The following is a 21,827-nucleotide window of genomic DNA, read 5'->3' as shown; positions in this document are numbered from 1 at the left end:
ATTTTAGATATAGGTAGTTGATTAATCTGACGCGGACACGCCGTCCTATTTTGACATTCAGGCTGTAGACGCTGCGTGGCTCCTGCCTGGTCTCGTATATTCCTCAATTACTCAGAGTCCAACCCTTCAGAGCGGCATAAAACGAGGAGCGAGGTATGATTGGATTTCGTGTACATTAGGCCTATTCTCAACACCAGTTATTACAGTTGGTACGGAACATTAAAAACAGGATTAGAGATGTCTCTCTCGACGGAGGGTGGCGGGCCGCATATCCTGTTTATGACCTGGGCTCGCGCTGAAAAATTCACTTATCACTAAGTCATCGGTCTTACCACAGGTATTGTACAAAAAAAATCTCTTCACACCGCATAAATGCAGTGATTAAGGGAATGTGAGCTGCAGAGGGAGGAGCAGTAGGTGGAGTGCGTGCACCAGCAGGTGCGGGGGCAGCATACAGCTTTCCAGGCAGCGGGGTGGAAGCTGGTCCGGCATCACAGCGGTGTCCGCGGGTCTGCGGTTGTATAAGCGTATGTAAGTAGCAACATGACCTACAGTGATGTCATTGTCTTCAGAGACCGGGATGCCTGCAGCGTCTGTGGCAGTATCAATGTCTGCTGTGACAGCGTTCATATGACAGCTTTTCCTGTAGAGACATCACTGCCTTAAGTGACATCACTCTACATTTTGTTTAGTATCTGTGGTGACAAAAGGGTATGTTGAGACTCTATTAATTACAGTTTTGGCACCGCTTTCTGCAGTACCTTCAGTATGAACAGAGATATATGTGTATGTAGCGTCATTACAGTCTATAGTGACGTCACTTTCAGTGTCATCGTCGCCTGCAGTGTCTGTAGCAGTATCATGAGCGTTTATAAGGACACTTTACCTGTAGTCATCACATTACGCCTTCAGTGACTTCCTAGTACGCAGCGATGATCCTGCCTGTAATGGCATCACTTCCTGTAGTAGCATAACTCTCTTCAGTGACGTCATCGCCTACAGTAATGTAGTGTGCTATCACTGACGGCAATGGCACAGATGTCTCTCACAGGGTTAATATGTTCAGAGGCACCATTTTGTAGTGACCTCATCGTCCACAATGGCATCACTGTCTGCTCTGACATCTCTGATGACCATGAAATCACTGTATTGCACGAGGGCACCCGTTCGTTGTAACATGGCATTGGTATCACAAGCTATAGTGACATCATGGCCACCAGTGTCCTCACAGCCTTCAGTGACAGTGTGCATGGGGGTTAGGGGAGCAACGTCACTCTTTGAAATATGATAGAATCGGCAGGCAATGGCAGTCCTTGCAGAGATGTCACCCTGAGATGAAAAGAGTTAAAACAAGCATTTGCAATGCAATAGGTCTCGCATGTATGCGAGTTTAAGCTATTGACATTCTAACTAACTGCCTTTTATTTTTTTAAAACATAAATAAAAGGCATTGTCATTTTCAGTGCCATTAGCTTAAACTAGGGTAGCTGCGAGACCTATTGCATTGCAAATGCTTGTTGGTTTAGTGACTGGACTACCAGCATATCAGAGTACCTGTAGCTTGCAGACATCTCTCACATGATGGGGCACACCCACGTCGTAATGGTCCTTACAAATGTTGGGTGTTTCAGAATAATGGTACTCACTGCTGGCATAATCCTCGCTCTTAACATGATGCCATCCTTGGCATTTTGTGGGGCATACTCTACATGGTTGTGTCTGCCACTGATACAATGCTGCCAATCCTGAATATATATCTTGTGCATCCTAAGGAAACACTTTTGATCATTTTAAAAGTTATGGGCTTTAAAAGGTCAACAGTAAATGTTTGTTTAATTTGCCGTTGAATGCTGACTGACTTGGAAGAGATGAACACTTTTAATTGAGCATTCCTTTTAGGTGTGTTAACCCGAACACGAGTCCCTTGACCACTTTGTGAAAGTATATATTGAAAAAGCATGTTGGTTCAAAACATCTACATTAATAGAATGGGCCCCGAAAATAAAAATCTACTCCCAGCTCTCTGGTAAGACCAAAAATAAGCTGTTCTGGTCAAAAATATATTGAAAAGAAACCATGCAGGTGCAGGGTTATTGGGTGCAAGCAAAAACTGGAAATGTTTTGTGCGTACTACTCACAAAAGTGTGAATGGATATCGCCCTAATCCATCCAAGGGTAAACATCCTTTACAACGACTGTTCCAACGCAGCCCATTACCCCGCAATTTTTACTCCGCAAAATCTTTTACAACGCATTCCCCATTACAACGCCCCAGTGGAGTTTAGAATAATAAATTGCGTTGTAATAGACAATGCGTTGTAATGGATTGTGTTCTAAAGCCCTGCGTTGTAAAATATTTTTGCGGGGTAATGGCACGCGTTGTAAACGCGTCCAGAGTAAAGAATCCTATTCCCTTTCAAGGCATGTATTGTTACAAGGCCAATCCAGTATGTTATTCAGAGAACATGACCTTAGCCCATGCTTTGTATCCAGTACATAGGGAGAGTAGTCCACACGGGGCAAGTCCTTTCAGCCACCATGCTTTTTTGGCAGTACATAGGGGACATAGTCTACACAAAACATCACTTCATACCCTGATTGATTTGGACATAGAAATGTATTTTGCTAAATGTGTTTTTGTGCAGTCATGCTGCATACTTACTGCACACAGGGCTTGGTATTCCACAAAAGAGGCATGGCCTGTGGCAATGTGTGATCTATGTTGCATGCCTCACATGGCATGGCTTTCAGCTATACCCTGACAGAGTATATTTTTCTTCTATTTATGTACATTTAGTTTTTTAGAGTGCAAACCTTGTTGCAGAGTGCTGCCATGAGCTATTATTTAAGATAATTTACAAGATGTTTCCTATTGAGGAATCCTGTTTTGTGGCTGCATAGTTCAAGTGGGAGAGGGCTGTGATGAGGCATCTGATCTGTGCATAGGCCATCCTCTTTTTTTGTTTTATTCATGTTGCTAAACCTTTTGCCTTTACAATTTCAATCCTAAAATTCAAAGATTTATTCTTAGCTGTTTAATATTGATCACTCTAAAGCAGTGGATGTTCTGCATACAAAGCCCTCCTTAAAGTGAAATTTTACTTAAAAAGGTATTGAATGTAAACGCCTGTAATTAATGTGCTGAAGATTAAAGCTGTGATCCACGATTAATATTAGTGCAGATGGCTAATAGAGCAGCAAGTCAGACAACAGCTTCTGATTGAAAAACTATTTAGAGACATAAACAAGCATGCTTTTGGCACTTGGACCTAATTGAGAGAGACGATCACCAGCAACACTTTATTGCGAAAAAACATCCTGAAAAACAAACTCTGAAGATGCTTGTGGAGTGTAAACGTTTGGGAGAGATCGCTGAATTTGCTCACTGCTACCCAGCAAACGTTATGTGATCAGAATGGATGATATGAAGTACACAAAGATAACAAAATCTTTATTTTAGTGTGCCCATCCTGACAGATGCACGTAGGTCAGCAAGCATCTGTGGGTAGAGACACTGTGAAGTGGCCCATGGAGACAGCCCTCTAGATGTGAACTATACAAAGGACAGTTCACTCCCCTTACAGGGGGAAGAGTCTGCTGTGGGTGTAGGGAGGTTGGGTACCTGGGTTCCCTCTGCTGGCTAGAAACAACAAAGGCAATTAAATACATCGAGGAAATCTCAGATAGGGAGCACACTCTTCTATATGAGTGAAAACCAGCACTGCAGTCCTCTTAAGAACTCTGCCCTATCATTAACACAATAAAAATGACAACAAAGGCATTTATATCTATATCTCTGAAATCCACCCAGGACTATTTAGGAAAATGAGATTAAGTCCAAAAATCTGTCATTCCCTATACAATATCTTTTTTACATTGCCAACAAGTTAGACAGAAATGCTTGTGAAAATTAACCAATGCGCATTTTGTAACAAAGGCAACACTCGAACTGAGAAAGTGGCAGGCTTGGCCAAAAAGGTACTTAAGGTGAAGCCAGAAGTCACAATTCACTACCTGTGTAAGTCGACATATCATCCTGGATACAAATGTTACACCAAAGGGTCTCCTAATGGTCATGAGGAGCTCATTATGACTAAGAAGAGAGAATGCGAAGCTTGCAAAATAAATAGAGGGCACCAAAGTGACATGGGCTTAGCATGTGAGATGGCGACAATTTAAGATTATTTTAGAAGACAAGCTACCAGAGGTGTAGAACCATCTAGAGGGAATCCATCCAAACAGACATTCTTGATAGCGCTAAGCTGTGCAACAAAATCAAATCCTGATGTTTTGTAGAAAAAATGCATGATAAAAGAGCTGACATCTTAGCAGCAGCAGTGAGAGTCAGATTATTTCAAGTAACAAAGAAAGAAATTGTGGGGACACTGGCAAAAATCCTATTTTCAGCCTTATGCCAAAATATAAGAAACCAGTTAGTCTCTCAATTTGTGGTTGTTTAAAGTAGAGAACAATTGAAGATCGTCACATGAGACAGCAGTGTAAAGGTATTCTGCATTTGTGTGATTAAAACACAGCAATTTAAAAAAGTGCCCTCACAATATAATAGTCTGAAATAATAAAGACATTTGAATGGAGAACATATTGTTCAAACTCCATGTCTTTGTGAGTGGAGATAAGGCTACCATATCATTCACTCGTACGATATGTTAAAGCTGGATATTAAAATGTTTTTTAACATGTAATCTTTTGCATTTGTTTGCAGAAAATAAAGGATTTCAATGATGCTAAGCAGCTTTTAATTCAGCAGAAATTAGAGCTGCAGGGCAAAACAGATAGCCTAAGTTCAGCTCTTGAACAAGAGAAAAACAATCTCAAAATTATGAAAGAACAAATGCAGAGAAAAGAAGAAGAATGGAAGAAACAATATGCCCAATTAGAGGCAAAACAGGTAAGCGCACAGATTATTTTCATCAAGTAGGAAAAAATATTTTTGATAATTATCTGCAAAGTAAATTAAATATTGCTTTTGTCAGTACACTGTAAAAATTCCAAATCCAGGTAAAAGATGTAAAAGATATTTATTCAGCGACACAGCAAGGAGTAGCCACACAGGTTGCAAGGAGTTCCCTTTCTATGACTGCATACCTGCGCTCAGGTCCATTCAAAGTGCGGGAAGCAAAAGAAACATTCCACTTCTCCTTGCTGCTTGATACAAGCTGGCATCAACAGTGATCACACATAATTACAAAACAGTTTCAACGTAGGTGCTTTCATGATGTCACACTTTATCGAACGCTACTTGTTGGGCTTTGGACCACTCAAATGAGACGTGCCTCAGCAACACTCTCAAAGGTTCCATCTTCCTTGCAAAGTTGTCAATAAACTTGCTATAATACTCACACATACCAGCAAACAACCACAACCGATCCTTGTTGGTGGGGGCAGGAGCACCAACAATGGCTTCCACATTAGATTTTTTGGTACTACTCCATTCCCAGACAAAGTGTGCCCCCAATACTCCACAGACGTTTGAAACTATTTGCATTCATGCCTTTTGAGAGTAAGGCCATGACACTTCAACCTACTGCACACCTCCATGAGATGCTCCATGTGGTCATGCTCATTTTTAGAGAAAATCAAAATATCGTCTTGGAAGCACTAGACATTGTCTCTAAAAATGTGAAACATAGCTCTTTGGAAAACTGAGATGGCCGACGCTAAGCCGAAAGGCATCCGGGTAAATTGATATAGTCCTTGTGGAGTGATGAAGGTGGTAAGTTGCTTGTACACCTCACATAGTTCGATCTGATGATATGCAGATCGGTCCAAAGTGGAAAATATGCTAGCACCTTCTAACATGGAAACCATTTAATTGATATTGGGAAGCAGATGGCAGTCCATAACAATGCTAGCATTTAAAGCTCTCAAATCAACACATAGCCTCAATTGTTGATCCGTGCTAAAAGGATAGGACAAACCCATTCAGCAGAATCTATAGCTTTAATTATACCACCATTCACTAGATCATCCAACATTGCATTAATGTGAGGGGGGAGCTAAAAGTAAACACCATGCAATCTTTGCTTCACGGGGACAGGGTTTCTCTCAAGTCTGATTTTATGGGAAAAATCACGTAATTTTCCTAGCTTCTCTGAAAACACTTCATTAAAGCGTTGTACTATTACTTCTCTACATGCACTCTCATCATCTGACATAACCTGCAACACTTCAGTCTCCTCACATAACTGGACAGGATCATCTGTTCGCGGGTTAAGAATGATTCCCAGTTTCCACTGATCCCTCCAGCCTAACACGTTCACACCTTTGGCAGCCGCATATAATTTGATCTGAGCACGTCTGTTCTTAAACACCCCAAAAACGCTCATATAACCATCCAAGTCGAAAACTGACCAATCAAAACTTTCAGCTACTACATCTGGTGGCTCCAACTGTCCTAAGCTAAAAATATTTAGACATTTCTAACTGAAATACTCTTGATTAATACTATTCCAAGGGGAACCAGAGTCCACCCTTAAAGTCAACTCAATACCAGCTACGGTCACAACACACTTGGGCGACAACTTGTTGGGCTGTTCAGAGGAAGTAGCGACAACATCGCTGTGCTAAATGGAGAGTAAGATGCCTTTGTCAGCGTGACCTTTACAACTACACCCACATTCAGACTTACATGTAATGTGTTCCCTAGTGCACGAAATCCTACCCGCACCTTGACCGGTACCTTTCTTGGAATTTTTACACATGTGCAAAATGCCCCATGTTGCCACATTTCACGCATTCTTTGTTGATTGCTGGACAACCCCCATATGAAGCTAAATGGGAACTGCTCCCGCACCTGTAACACACATGTGGGCCAGATGTATCCGTTTTGTCCTAGTTCTTGTAATTGCCACCACCATTGTGACGCATACCACTGGTATTTGTACCCCATCGGTCAGAGCGGGAATCATCCATACACCTCCCAACCTCCGCAAACTTGAGCTCAGCTGAGCTTATTACCAAAATGGGGATTAACTTGACATCCTACACTGATGATACTTAGTTGCTGTTTACGTTTAGTAGTGTCAGACTTCCCCTTCGACCCGCTAAAACAATGCCTCAAAAACATTGCTGACTGGATGAACCGCAATTTCTTGAGGCTTAATACGGACAAGACTGAGGTCCTGTTTTTTAATCAACTGACACCCTCACCCCCCCCCCCTCCCCCCCCCCCCGTCCAATATATGGTGGCCATCAGAATTGGGTGATGCACCCACCCCGAAGGACTCGGTCAGGAATCTAAGTGTGAGATGGGACAAAGATCTGTCCCTCACGGCCAATGTACAATCTGTTTCGGCGGCTTGTTTTGGCAAAATCAAAACCATCCGGAAATTTATAAATTTTCTGCCTGACTCAACCCGCAAAACCATGGTCCACGCTCTAATCACCTCCCACCTTGATTATGCGAACGGCCTGTACGTGGGTTTGCCGCTTGGTCTGATCCATAGACTCCAGATCATTCAAAATGCGGCACCCCTACTGGTCTGCTGGGCCCCGCTCCGACACCACGTCACTCCTTATCTCAGGCGACTACACTGGCTGCCTATAGCCAAGCGAATAGAATTTAAGGCCCTGACATTTGCCTTATGAGCAGACAAAGCTTATCTATCTGGGGAGGAGACTCCGACCTTACCAACAAGACAAACTTTTAAGATCCAACCTCAAACACTTTCTCTCCACACCGCGCTTTACGAAAGCAAGAATGGGTGGCAGAACGTTTGAGGTGCGTACCACCAAATGTTGGAATAACCTCCCTCCACACTTACGCTTGATGCAGTCCGAACAGGAATTCAGAAAGGCCTTAAAAACCTGGCTTTTTAGTCGGAATGACTAGTCTTGCATTGTCTTCTGCCCTGCGCACTGTCTGCTATAGCCAGGACACCCCATGTGGGCTAACTGCACGCTCTACAAATGTCTTTTATTATTATTACTTGACCGCGCACACGTCTTCATCCTCCTTAACTTGTTGAGAAACATTTTTAACCGTAGACATCCATTTCTTCGATTTGTTCCAGTGCCTTCGCAGTGGAAATAGCTTCCTCTAATTTGGGATCACCCATTACCCAGAGTTGCTCTTTAGTTTTTTTGTTCCTTATATGTACAATTATTTGATCTCTGATCATTTCATCCGACATAGGACCAAAATCCTCCTCTTTTTGAGATCTAGTGTAGAATTTAAACCTATTGAGCGCAACACTTGTGGTGGGCTTGAACCTGAGTTCCATCCTTAGCATGGCTTCCTTGTAAGCATCCAAGTCACCTTGCCCACTTGGTAAAGTAGCTTGAGGTAAAGTTCTGAAAACAGCTTGATCTTCTGAACCTAAACAGTGCAAGAAAATGCCTTTCTTGCGTTCGGCTCTCATCCGTTCCCCATTTATTGCTTTCATGTACATAGAAAACTCCTCCTTCCATCTTGTCCATGGAAAGGGAGGTTCACCTTTACTTTAGAGAAACTTAGCTGGAGGGTCAAACTGCATCATACAATCGCCATACTCAGTCACCTGTGAATAACTATGAATGAAAAATGTAAAGCTCAATTTTTACAGCAATAATAATCCATGAGTAAGTAGGATAGGCTAGCCATTTATATAGCGTAACCAATGCCGAAGCGTCTTGGCGCTGGTAAGCAGAAAGAGAAAGACACCATCTTAGCAACGGATCTCGTCAAAGAGCCATGTTTTTAACAGTTTTCTGAAAGCTTGATGGCTATCTGTTGATTTCAAAGAACAAGGGAGCTTGTTCCAGAGACTAGCAGCATGAAAAGAAAAGGCTCTACCGCCCCATCTAGCTTTCCTGATCCGATTTATCTGAATGAGGCTTTGAGTAGAGGACCTAAGTGCCCGACCCGGAGAGTAAGGAATGAAGAGCTTCTGAACATCCTTGGCTCCCCCCCCAAACACAGCCTTATGTACTAGGCATATAGCCTTGAAGTCTATATGCTGCTGAACCGGGAGCCAGTGTAGTGTTTCGATTCCCACAGCGATGGATTGATCTCTGGGGACATCTAACAGAAGTCTTGCTGCAGCTTTCTGCAGAATCTGCAGCCTCTTCATCAGAGTCTTATTTATCCCTAACAGCAAGGCGTTGCAGTAGTCCAGTCTAGATAACACGAGGGCCACTACCACCGTCTTGCGAAGGTCAGGTTCAATGAAAGGAAGGATCTTCCGCAGGGTCCTTATTAAAAAGGAACAGGATGACGCAAGATTACTAACGTGCGCCGAGAAGTTGAGCTGGTTGTCAAACAACAAGCCCAGATTTCTAACTTTGGGCACGGGACTGGGGCACTCCCCGGCCTCCGCCGGCCACCAAGATCCATTCCACAAGGGGGTACCCTGGCCAAACTCTGATCTCCGTCTTCTCAGTGTTGATTTTCAGGAAGCTCTCTCGCATCCAGCTCATGATTTCCGACAGGCAACTATGAAAATTGATAGCCATGTCATTTGATTGTTCGACAGCCGAAACTATGAGCTGGGAGTCGTCAGCATAGGAGATTATCGTAAAGCCATGTTTCCTAATGAGCTTGGCCAAAGGGGCTACATAGATGTTGAATAGCGTCGGTGATAAAGCTGAACCCTGCGGTACTCCACACGGCAGATGAAAAGTGTTTGACTGAAAGCCGTCCCATAGCAGGCTCTGCTCCCTACCTTCCAAAAATGAGGATAGGAGGGCCAATGCAGCTCCCTGAACACCAATCTCCTGGAGCCTCCGAATCAAAACCGCGTGGTTAACAGTATCGAAGGCAGCCGACAGATCTAACATCACCAGGACTGCCCGACCTCCCCAGTCTACTATGCTATGAATTTTCACTACTGTCACCAGAAGTGCTGACTCCATAGAGTGTTGAGCACGGAAACCGTGCTGAGAGGAGTCAAGCAGATCGTGGGAGCCCAAATATTCCGTTAAGGAGCGATTTAACTCGCTCTCCAGAATCTTGGCAGCCATAGGCAGTGCAGCAATTGGACGATAGTTCTTTAAAATAAGGGGATCCAGCATAGGTTTTTTTAACAATGGTCTAATTATTGCCCTCTTCCAACTTGAGGGGTAGCAGCCGGATTCAATTACTTTATTGATTACCTGGGACATCTCCTCCGTAATCAACTCTGCCGCAAGATGAAAAACTGCAGGGGGGCAGGGATCCAAGGGTGATCCTGATTTTGTTAAAGTGATCAGCCTACACGTTTTCTCCTCTGTAATGGGGGCAAAGTTACTAAGGCCAGTGTTGCCCTTAAAACTAAGTTCCTGCCTCTGGCCGCAACACTCCGAGCCGGGAGCCAAGCTCACAAACTCATTATAAATTGTCTGTACCTTATCCTGGAAATACACAGCCAACTTTTGGCAGGTTTCTAGGTCAGGTCAATAGGTGTTGTCCTGAGGAGGCTTAGAGAGAGCAGATATAGTCTTGAAGAGCTCCTTGGCCGAATTACCAGCTTCCCTAATCTTGGTCGCAAAAAAGGCACTTTTGGCTACAATTATTGCTTGCCTGTAGGCTGTAAGAGTGCAATTATAGTGTTCTTTACCCTCAACACTATAGTCCCTTCTCCACAGATGCTCTGCCCTCCTACAAGTGCCCTTCAGGGTCTTAAGTTCGTTGTTATACCAGGGCGCGGATGGTTTGGATCTCCTAGAGCCAAGCCACTTCTCAGGTGCTACCTTATCAACCGCGGCCGCCAGCCTTCCCTTAAAGAGCAAAGCCGCCTCGGAGATATCATTACTGTAGGTAGGACGTGAGCCTCCCAATACAGAAAGAAGATTATCCGCAGTCACCTGAGACCATGGTCTGATCTTTTGCTTCTGTAATCTGGGACCAGGGGGAATAACTGATACTCCAGTCATAACATTAAAATAAACTGCCCTATGATCAGACCAGGGAAGAGTCAGAATATCGACAATCTTCAGGTCCATGTTGTTGATAAAAATATCATCTAAAGTGTGGCCCAAGCTGTGAGTAGGGCCCTTAACTACTTGGTTAAAATCGAATGCTGCTAAATTGTCAGTCAGCACAGCCACTTCTGATCCGTGCGTTCCAGGTGGTAATTAAAATCGCCCAGGATCATAAAAGGATGGTGATCCATCTGGGATTCTAAAAATGCATAAGCATTGCAGGAAAAGTGGACTTAGGCCCAGGTGAACGGTAAGCTAATACTCCTTGGAATTTGTAGGAATTGCCTACATAGATGGTAAAAGAAAGTGCTTCCGCTGGAAGATCTAGATATGTTTCCACACGAATTTTAGGTGTGTTGAATGAACAATTGCTATCCCCCCCCCCCCTTCTTACCCATTCTATCCTGGGAGGAAACACCATACCCACTGGGTAAGGCAATGTTCCAATCCGGACCGGATGTATTGCCCGTCCAGGTTTCAGTTAAGAAAATTATATCAGGCGCACCACTCTCAATCAAATCATAAATTTGATAACTGTTTATGTAGCGAACGGACGTTTACCAAAATACAACTTAACGTTTGGGGCTGATTAGCTCTCTTCACAGAGTGGGCATTAAGTCCACCCTTGTTCGCTGCATCTACCATGTGCTGCCTGTCCAGCAGGTTCTTCCGGCCAGCCCCCTTGCAATGTCCCTGGTTCAGAAAATCACATCCAGTGCAGGACCCGAGCCCTGCAACCTCCCAAGATGGATCCCAGTCCTGGGGCCTGCATGGGGAGTTATCCAAAGCCAACAACTCACCTCTGCTGTAGGGGTATGTGTATGGAGGGGCAGGGGTCCTGGCGCTGGGCGTGATCCGGGCGCAGACGGGCTGGCCTTTGGCGCGCCACCGGTGCGCCTGCTGCGCGGCCGTCCCAGCGCCACTTTTGAGTGCATTAGCCAAGCCCCCCCACTGACGCGTCGAGCCCAGGTGCAATGCGGACCCGTCTACAACCGGGTTCGCTTGGGTCGAGCGTCTAAAATGCCAGCAGGATAACAAACAAAGAAAAACTCCCCCAATAATGCAGCTAAAACCTTCGATACACGTTGTGCAAATGAACAAAGTGCAAGCGATTTGAACAGCAAATTTAAAATACAAGTGCCAATATCAGAAGCAGCACGATTAATAAAAATTAAAAGATGGTGCAATTGATACTTAAAATCTCGGTAAATATAAAATCACGCTTTCATATAGTGCAAAGACTGCACTAAATGAGGAAATTAGGAAACTTCATAACAAATAAATCTCCCAAGATGGCCACCAGAGACAAAAGAGCCCAAATGTAGCCCAAATATCACCCAGATGTAGCCCGAGTAAAGCCCAATGACAGAATGTCCCAGAGTGTTGTTAAGAACAACTAGAGCGCTTACTTATGACAAAAGTATGGCACACCTGAAGCCATCTTGATTGGAATAAACTGGTAACACTTAAAACATTTAATTTAAAAAGGAACACGAGGGGCTTCATTTTGCCATAGAAATTATGATTAGTGCTGAAGAAAGAAAAATTAGGGCTCATTTTGAGTGACTTCTCAAATCCTTTTCTATTTCATTAAAAAATTCTGACATGCAGACTGAATCGTGCACTTTTAATACCAGCAGCAGACTTCCGTGGTGAGCAGTAGCTTTACTACAGTGATCTAATGAGCAACTAGAGCGCTAACATTCAGAATTTATGGCAAATGTGTGACATATATGAATACCTTCTTGATGGAATCAAAGTAAAAAACTGATAGCATTTCCTACTGAGGAGACTGCAGTAAATGAGTAAATTAGGAAACTTCATAACAAATAAATCTCCCAAGATGGCCACCAGAGACAAAAGAGCTCAAATGCAGCACAAATATCACCCAGATGTAGCCCACATGTAGCCCAATGACAGAAGTGTTTTGCGTATTTGCAGTTTTATATAGTGCAGACTTGTCAGGTATTGGAGTGCTTTACATGAGCATTGGTTACATCACACAAGATCAAATTCATTTTGGTTGTAGACATGGGGAGACTAAGTGATTTGACCAGAATCACAGAATGTTGAGCTGAAGCAGAAACTCCAACCTGGTTCCCCAGTTGCAAAGTCTGCAGCTCTGGAAGTAACACCACATCCTCTCCCCTAAGTGCAACATTTAATCAAGTGGTCAACTGGATCAAAAAACATAAAGATTACAAATAATTTAAAAGTTTTTTGTCGCTATTTTAAAACTCAGACAATATGTCCTCATTTTAGTTTTTTAGAGCACTAACCATAATTTTGATGCAAATAAGACCCTCTCATATATGTAATTTATAAAGGAAATTCTCTAGGTATTACAGTTTTGATTACGTCAAGATGACGTCAGGCGTTCCACACTTTTGTAATAAATATAGAATGTTAGCAATCTAGTTGTTCATTGGGATACTGTTGAGAGGCAGAGGCCAGGGGCACGGACTCTGAAAATTGAAGGCAGGTAGGAGAGTGCAGGGGCAACAATTTGACCACACTGGGCAGGCAGGAAGGGCAGTGGCAGTGGCAGCACAACAGACTATGGAGGGCAGTGGAAAGGGGGGCAGGGGCAACAAACCAACTATACAGGACTGGCAAGAGAGGCTGTGGCAATATAATAGACCATTGTGGGCAGAAGGAAGAGGCAGTGGTAGTACAACCATACATGCCAACAGACCCGTTTCAGCCAGGAAACGTCGAATGTTTTTAAGCCCAAATGGCCTTTATTTGATCTGTCTCCTGTCTACACTCCTCTTTTTCAATGTAACTCAAAGGGGAAAATCAAAGCCCAGTTTTTTTTTCAAAATCTCCCTCATACCAAGTTCAAAATGTTCGCAAGTATGGTACATTGGATCATGTTAGGCAGGAGGAATTGGGGTAGGGACATGGACTCGGATAACAGAGGACAGGAGGGACATGGCGAGGTGCACCAAACTGACCCTACAGGGCAGGCATCAGGGTTTGCAGCAGCACAATACACCACACAGGGCATGCGGGACGGGAGTGCAGCACAACAATCCATATAAAGCAATAGGGAGGGGACAGGACCATGCACATGGACAACAGAGGGGAAAGAGGAAATGGTAGCTAGCTGTCCATAATGGACAGACCGGAGAGAAAGCTGCAGCATAACAGACCATAAAGGGCAGGAGGGACGGATCAGGGGCATTACAATGGAACAGACAAGCCAAGAGTGAGGGAATAAGGGTCTGCACATGGAAACAGAGGGCTGGGGGCAAGGGGGGCAGGGCAGGAGCAGCAAGATGACCATGGAGGTCAGGCAGGATGGACACTAGAAGCAAGACACACCATGGAGAGCAACAGTGAGAATATGATGGCATACACACAGACCATGGAGGGAAGGTGGGAGGGGTTCAGGGGCAGCTAGCTGACCACACAGGGAAGGTGGGAGGGGCCATGGCAGCACAGAAGACCATGTATGGCAAGCGGGAGGGTTAGTGGCAGCACAATGGCTGAGATGGGCAAGAAGGAGGGTACAGGGGCATGCACAAAGGACCATGGAGGATAGAAGAGAGGGTCAGGACCTGGGCACAGACGAGAGAGTTCATGGGAAGGGGCCCTCACAACAGACCGCGCGGGGCAGGCAGGAGGAGCAGTTGCAGCACAACAGACCAGGGAGGGCAGAAGGGTGTGACAGTAAAATGGACCATGGAGGACAGGAGGAAGGGGATAGGGGCATGGCATGTGGACAGGCAGGGTGGAGGTGGCAGGGACAGGTTAGTCATCTGACAATGCTAGGCAGGTGGGAGGGGAGTGGCAGCTCAACAGAACACTCAGAGTAGATAGGAGTGGCAGGTCCATGGAACATGATGGGCAGAAAGGATGGAGCTGGGTCATGCACAAAGACATCGGAGGGCAGGGGGAAGGAGAATGGGGCCAGCAAGCTAAGCACAGAGGGTAAGCAGGAGGTCAATGATGGGCCATAGAATTGGGCAATGGAGGGCAGGAAGAGTGGACTGGTACATCATGCTAAATGGAGGGCAGTGGCAGCACATCAGATCATGCACGGCAGGAGGGAGGAGGCTAGTCCATGGATTCAGACAACAGAGGATAGGGAGGAGGTGGATGGGGCAGCAAGCTAACTGTTCAGAGAAGGTGGGTATTAGGAGCTTTATTGTTTTTAAAATGTGTGTCTGTGCGAACTACTTAAAATATGAACAAGTATGCAGCATAATCTCACTTTTATTCAGGAAGAAGAGGACGTTTGTGACTGTGACTCCGGGCTCACTTGGCAGAAACACCCCCTGACCCTCCACCCCCCATCGCAAAATGTAATGCCCGTGAAAAGGGTAGGTGGACGCAGTGTTATATAGAACATAGTCCTGAGAGCACGATTGAAAATGAAAACTAGATATAGTATATGGTATAAACTATGCACCAAAAAGTGTGATATAAGATGGACCGGGGCGTGAAATATAATATGCAATACATTGTGCGCAATGACAGATTCATTGGTGAGCGCGAGATAGCACAGGCACTAGCGCGTGCTATGTGATATGTGCCTTGGAGTGTAATATGCACAGGGCAGTGTTGTGTAACCTAACTAGTCTCTAAAGTTGTAATATAAAATATGTGCTGGGGAGCGTAACGTTGCATATGCACTGTGACAAAGATATGGATCCCAGATTGTAATATGTATGGCATAGCGCTGTGCTTTATAACATAGGCATCGAGGAAGGCACGTTAGATGGGGCAATATAACCCGTGCGAAGGCATGACATTCACTGGGTGGTGTTACAGTGCACATGGGCTAGAGAGTGTCATAGCATACGCACTAGCTGGTGGAATACAACACAGAGGTGTGTGGCACTCGGCGGGCACTGGTGGGTGTAACACAGCATTGGGCTCGGCCAGGAGCACGCTGTGACTCAAGTGAGGTTCGTCTCCTTTCCAGAGAGTACAATAAAAAGTATTACACATCCGGCGGTGGATGCGTGTTTTATTAACCATGAGGAGGGTTTCTTGCATAGTTTGGTCGAATTCTTTGTCGAATCCCCTTTGAATGGCTTGGTGTGCGTGTGTATTAAATGTGCCCGTCAATAGCTACCCATATTTGTATAAATAAATGACAAGGGTGTCTACTTGGAGAGTACCCACCGGCGGGGGCGCCAGGGTTAGGCACGGTAGGGTGTCAGACACGTCAGAGCTTCACTAGCGGTGTAAATACATTCCACGTGGATTCATTGTATGCCTAGTCCCCTTTTAATGAATATCACGCAAATCGTTATGGTGATAGGTACATACGGTTTGTTTAGCATGTCCTCGGTGTTTCTATAAGTATATATTTTTTTAAAATAATAAAAAAACAAAGGCCGGCCCCGGGGGATGGGGTCTGTCGGGGCCATAAGTGGCCTGAGGAGGGGGGCAACGCAGCCCCCCCCTCCTAAAGAATTAAAAAAAAAAAAAAAAGCCCATGACCCGGGGGTTGGGGTCCCCTGGGTCGATTAAGGCCTTGGGAGGGGGGCCACGCGGCCCCCTTCCAAATTGATTTTTTTCAAGAAAAAAAATGAGGGTGCAGGCCCTGGGGGATGGGGTCCCCAGGGCCAATACATTACAAAAAGAAGGGGGGCCACACAGCCGTCCTTCTTAAAAAAAATAAATAAATAAACAAAGGACCGGCATCGCGCCGGAGGCTACGCCCCCTCCTTGCAGCACTCTGCAAACACGCCCCCTGGCCAGTTGTAAGTTGGGGAATTAATTCCCCTTCAATACTGAGGGTCCCTGAGGGCCAACTAGCCCAACAGGTATCTCCAGTATGCGCCAGGGAGCTGCGTTGCAGACCGGTGTTCTGAGGCCACGCCCCTTTTTACACCTCTATGCAACGCAGCTCTGTGGTGCTTACTGGAGGTACCTAGTGAGATAGTTTGACCCTAGGGACCCTTAGGATTCAAGGGGACTTAATCTCTCAACTTAGAACGGCCACAGGGCACGTTTACACAGTGGTGAAGGGAGGGGACGGGCCCTGAGGTGACGTGTGCAAACACGCCCTGTGGCGCGTTTTAAGTTGGGGAAATAATTCCCTTTCAATCCTGAGGGACCCTGGGGGCCAACTAGCCCACCAGGTGCTTCCAGTAAGCGCCACTGCTCTGCGTTGCAGAGAGGTGGTCTAGGCCGTGCCCCTTTTTACATATCTCTGCAATGCAGCTCTGTGGCGCTTACTGGAGGTACCTAGTGGTCTAGTTGGACCCTAGGGACCCTCAGTATTCAAGGGGACTTAATCTCCCAACTTAAAACGGCCACAGGGCGTGTTTACGCAGTGGGGAAGGGAGGGGACGGGGCCTGAGATGACGTGTGCAAACACGCCCTGTGGCGCGTTTTAAGAGGTAGTTTTAATCCCCCTACCCCATTATATACTAGGGGCTTACAGAGGAGGTCATGCTAATCACAGGGGGACCCCAACGCATAGTGTTCCCTAGTGTATGTAGGTGTTTTCACTGTATTCTGAGTGTCTATATATATTCACTGAAAAAACCATAGGTTTCGGGGGCGTTATAGTTAGCTGGACTTTTCACTTGTACAAAACCATTGAATTTCCCCGGTTATAGTTAGTTCAGCTATCTATAACTCGCGCGCCCGCAATGCACTGCTGATGACATCACATATTACATCACTTATGACATGGTCAGTGACATCACTGATGACATCTCAAATAACATCACTGATGACATCATCCAGTGAATGTGTTTTTCTGAAAATTACATGTTTTATATATGTATATTTCGAGGTCGATGGAAGATTAAATGGGTATATGTGTCTAAATGGATGATTTTGTTTTTGAAAAATTGATAGTATAACACACTGATTAAGTGTATCTTAGTGAATACATGGCTTAGTGAGTAATGTTTAAATATGTAAATATCTGTATCAGTCTCTCACTTTGTGTATAAGTGGCTGCATGGGTTGGTGAGTAGCTACATGAGTGTCTATATAGGTTGTTAGTTGGTTTTTTGAGTACCAGTATGAGTGTGTGAGTGTCTGTATGGTTCGGTGGGGGGTATTACGTAGTGTATAGGTGCATGAATGAGTGACTGTGTTGAAGATAGCATGTGTGCAGGACTGTATGGGTGGATGAGTGTGTGCATGGGTGTTGGTGAGTGAATGACTGTCTCAATAGTGTCTTTATTAGTAACTACATATGTTTTAAACTAGTATATGTGACTATTGGTGTATATAAGTGAGTATATGTGAGAGTGAGAGATTGAAAGAGTTCCTGTATGAATAAGTATGTGTTTCTATAAGTGATTGTTTAAAAGACTAAGTATGTGTAAGTTTCTGTAGAAGTAAGTGTGGTGGTGTGTGTATAACTGTATATGCAAGTAAATGGATGTTTGATTCTTTATTAGCATGAGTGACTATGTGTGTGAGTAACTCTATTGATGAGTGGCGTTGTGTAACAGGATGTATAGGTGTATGAGTACATATGATGAGTGAGTACATGTATGAGTGACTGTATAGGACTGTTGGTGAATGAGTGGATGTGTATGTGGATCTTAGAATTACTGAATAGGTTGTTGTAACTGGTATTGGTATGTCCATTGTTTTGAAAATTTTAGTTTCTATTTTTTAATGTGTGTATCAAAGGTTATATTGGGGGGAGAGGAGGTCTGCCACTCTATCACAAGGATGATGTCATCAGTGATGTCACTGACCATGTCATGAGTGATGTAATATGTGACGTCATCAGCAGTGCTTTGCGGGCGTGCGAGTTATAGTTAGCTGAACTAACTATAACGGGGGAATTTCAATGGTTTTGTACGAGTGAAAAGTCCAGCTAACTATAACGCCCCCGAAACCTATGGTTTTTTCAGTGAATATATATATATATATATATATATATATATAAAAAATGTCATTTATTCACAGCATGCAAGCCATAAAGACAAAACTACTCCACACAATGATTTTTCAAACTAAATTCAAACAACTTCTGTGCATTCAGTTCAAGTAGAAAATAGATCATTTAGGGGCTGCTTGAAGATTATCCAATATCAAGCAGCCGAACCAATTCCTGCTGCTCTGGATGTTGACATAACACAGGGAAAAAGACCTGTCCACGGATAAATTACTCTTGTATATAGAATATAGTTAAAAGGGTAATTTTGACATCTTAAAAAGAGCAGATATACTTCAATTGCTATCGACTCAAAGATCCATTTCAATTGACATCAACTCATGTAACTTCAATCTCGTTTCAAGCACCTTTTGATTTGCTTACAAACAAATCAACATGAGTTAATTGGGCCTCAGCTGATATTGCAAACCTAGTCGTCTCAAAGAAACCAGTATTTAAAAAGCGGGGAATCAGCATTGTTAGATAAAGAGTTAAGGTTAGAGTAGAGTGTAGCACAACATTGGGACATACATTTAGAGTTTCTCTAAGAGTCACAGAGAAATGTAGTTGTAACTTATAACAAGACCAGCCATGAGATGTGCAACTGGCCCTAATGAAAACATGTCAGTGACCTGTGAAATCAGAAACTTTTTTTACGTTTAAACAACTGGAAAACTGTGCTGACTTAATGGGGAGGTGGGCCTCTATGATAGTGATGTAGGTAGCGCTCTGAGGAGCTGATTATATGATCCAAGACTAACCTCTTGCCAAACATTACAGATTTGCTCTTGGAACGTCGATGGTCTGTTTAACATGGCAGAAGAGGAAGATGTAACAGCTTTCTGCTAGTATGTCAAAATTGTAATGTTTCAAGAAATTTGGTGCTACAAGGTTCTCCCCTTGATTGGCTATATCGAGTATCGTAATTATACCAAAAGGCAATACAAAGGTAGGCCTAGTGACTCAGCCTTGAAATTGGAAGCAGCCCATTTGCAAATTAGTGTGCCATGACTATAGTTGGTTATAATCAACAATTGATCCTCCTTCCATACCAAACATGTACATTAACCCTCAAAAAGGAGAAGAAAATCAACAATGAAAAAACTAGAACAATTGATTGTATATTTAAAAACAATTGATTGTATATCTTAAAAACAGATACTCGGATGCTGTATGGTTTATGACGTGATATCTGAAAAACACCTTAGATTCCTCACCTTAGAATATCCCCAGGCGTCAGGCTGGATCCGGAAAGACTTTTCGTCAGCAATACTCTTGCACGTCGCTAGGCGTTGTCTGCGGCTCCGCGTCCATCGTCGGCTTCGTGGTCGCCGGGATGACGTCGTCGGAGTACTTAGACACCGCCCTGACGCGCTGACGTCCGTTCTTCTTCTTTTTTCCGCGCCAGTAAGTGCCAATCCAGGAAGAGCATACCCTTTTAGTCACTTTTTGACCTCTTTTGGTTCTATTCTTGTCGACCTCGACTCTGGTGCCGGTAGGGATGCCTAGCTTTAAGGCTTGTGACTCCTATCACCGACTGATGTCGGTCACGGACCGCCACCGCCGGTGCCTCTATTGCCTTGGAATCGACCACAATGCCGAGTCGTGCCTAGACTGCCCGGCCATGACTTCGAAAGCTAGACGGGAGCGGTCCCGCAAGCTACTCGAGTACTTAAGCGCCGCTCAAGGTCTCGGTCGAGGAGGAGGTCGAGGGACCGGTCGCGGAGCCGCACCCGCTCGTCGGGGTCCAAGTCTTCGAAATCCGGTAAGTCGAAGAAGCGTCATAGCTCTTCTGACTCCCCTCGCCGGTCGCGCGACTCGGCTGAGGGTTCGGGTGGCACCATACGCTCGGCTCCGACGGAGCCGCAGGGGTCTTGTCTGTCCCCATACCCTCCGGTCCCTGGGACTGACGCGACTCCGGCGGATGTCAGTGCTTTCCTCATGGCCATGAGGAACCTGGCTCCGCCGCCGACGCCTGCCAGCGCGTCTTCGGGCCCCGCAGGCTCCACTGTGAGGCCTAGCGAGCCGGCGGCTCCGGCCCCAGCGCCGTCGTCGACTCCGGTCCCGACGACGCAGGCCCCCGAGGGATCCAGGCCTGGATCCCAGTCAGCGCCGGTGGACCTCACGATCCCTCCGCCGGCGCCGACTCCTCCGGCGCCGTCCCCGGACGACGCCGTTCCCCAGTTTAGTCCCGGTCCGGGCCCGGCGTCGGAGCGGCGCCGCACCCGACGCCGATGGGTGGCAATTTCATCTTCCGCCCGGCTCCGATCATTCCACCTGTATACCAGGAATCGGATGACGGTGACGACTGCGAGGGGTCTGAGGACCCTCTGGGCCTGCAGGGCCAGTTATCCGTGTACTGGGCAGACGAGCTTGGGGATGCCAGTGGTCTTGACACCTCCCCTGACACTGGCTTCATCTCTCCTCCGACCGTGGCTTCAGACTAAGGTGCTGCATTTTCTGTGGTGCTGCGCAAGGAGGCCGATGCCCTTGGGCTAGAACTGCCTGCTTTGGCCGTGAGGACGAACCTCCTCACCGAAGTGCTTCAACCGTCAGCAAGCTTCTTGGGGTCTCTGCTGCAGTTCAATGAGACACTCATTGACGTTCTGAAGGGCACCTGGTCCAAGCCCTCCACAGTTCCTCCTGTGGCCCGGAACGTGGCCTGGCGCCACCGCCCTGCACCGGGCGACCCCAGTTTTCTGTCCCAACACCCCGCGCCCGAGAGCCTGGATATCAAGGCCTCTACCTCCCAGACCTCCTTCCCATCCGCTCCCCCGGATCGGGAATCCAAAAGGCTAGAACAGTTTGGGAAGAAGCTGTTCTCCTCTCTTAGTTTGGGGTTGCGGTCTATCAACACCGCGTGCCTTTTGGACCATTACTCCGACTCCCCGTGGGATACGGTGGAGGACGTGCTGCCCCAGTGTCCGGAGGAGGCCCGGACACGGCTTGCCCAGGCTCTTGCCGAGGGGCGGGATGCGGCACGGCATGCCATCCGATGTGGACTGGACACAACGGACTCGCTGGGCAGGGCAATGTCGACCACGGTGGCGCTTCGTCG

At 45.7% G+C, this 21,827-nt stretch overlaps 1 protein-coding gene across 2 annotated transcripts in view; it reads left to right on the top strand.

Annotated features, from left to right (window-relative positions):
* EEA1 (early endosome antigen 1) overlaps positions 1-21,827 on the top strand; it is a 603,471-nt gene that overhangs the window by 481,735 nt on the left and 99,909 nt on the right. For both annotated transcript variants that reach the window (XM_085653202.1, XM_085653203.1), the window contains one exon: positions 4,724-4,909. In XM_085653202.1, the coding sequence (XP_085509328.1) occupies positions 4,724-4,909 (186 nt within the window). The remainder of the gene's footprint in view (positions 1-4,723; positions 4,910-21,827) is intronic.

This window comes from Triturus cristatus, chromosome 4_1 (genome assembly GCF_964204655.1).
Source record: "Triturus cristatus chromosome 4_1, aTriCri1.1, whole genome shotgun sequence".
Classification (NCBI taxonomy): Eukaryota; Metazoa; Chordata; class Amphibia; order Caudata; family Salamandridae; genus Triturus; species Triturus cristatus.
Note: the sequence above shows the minus strand (reverse complement) of the source record. Positions and strands in the feature narration are given on the sequence as shown.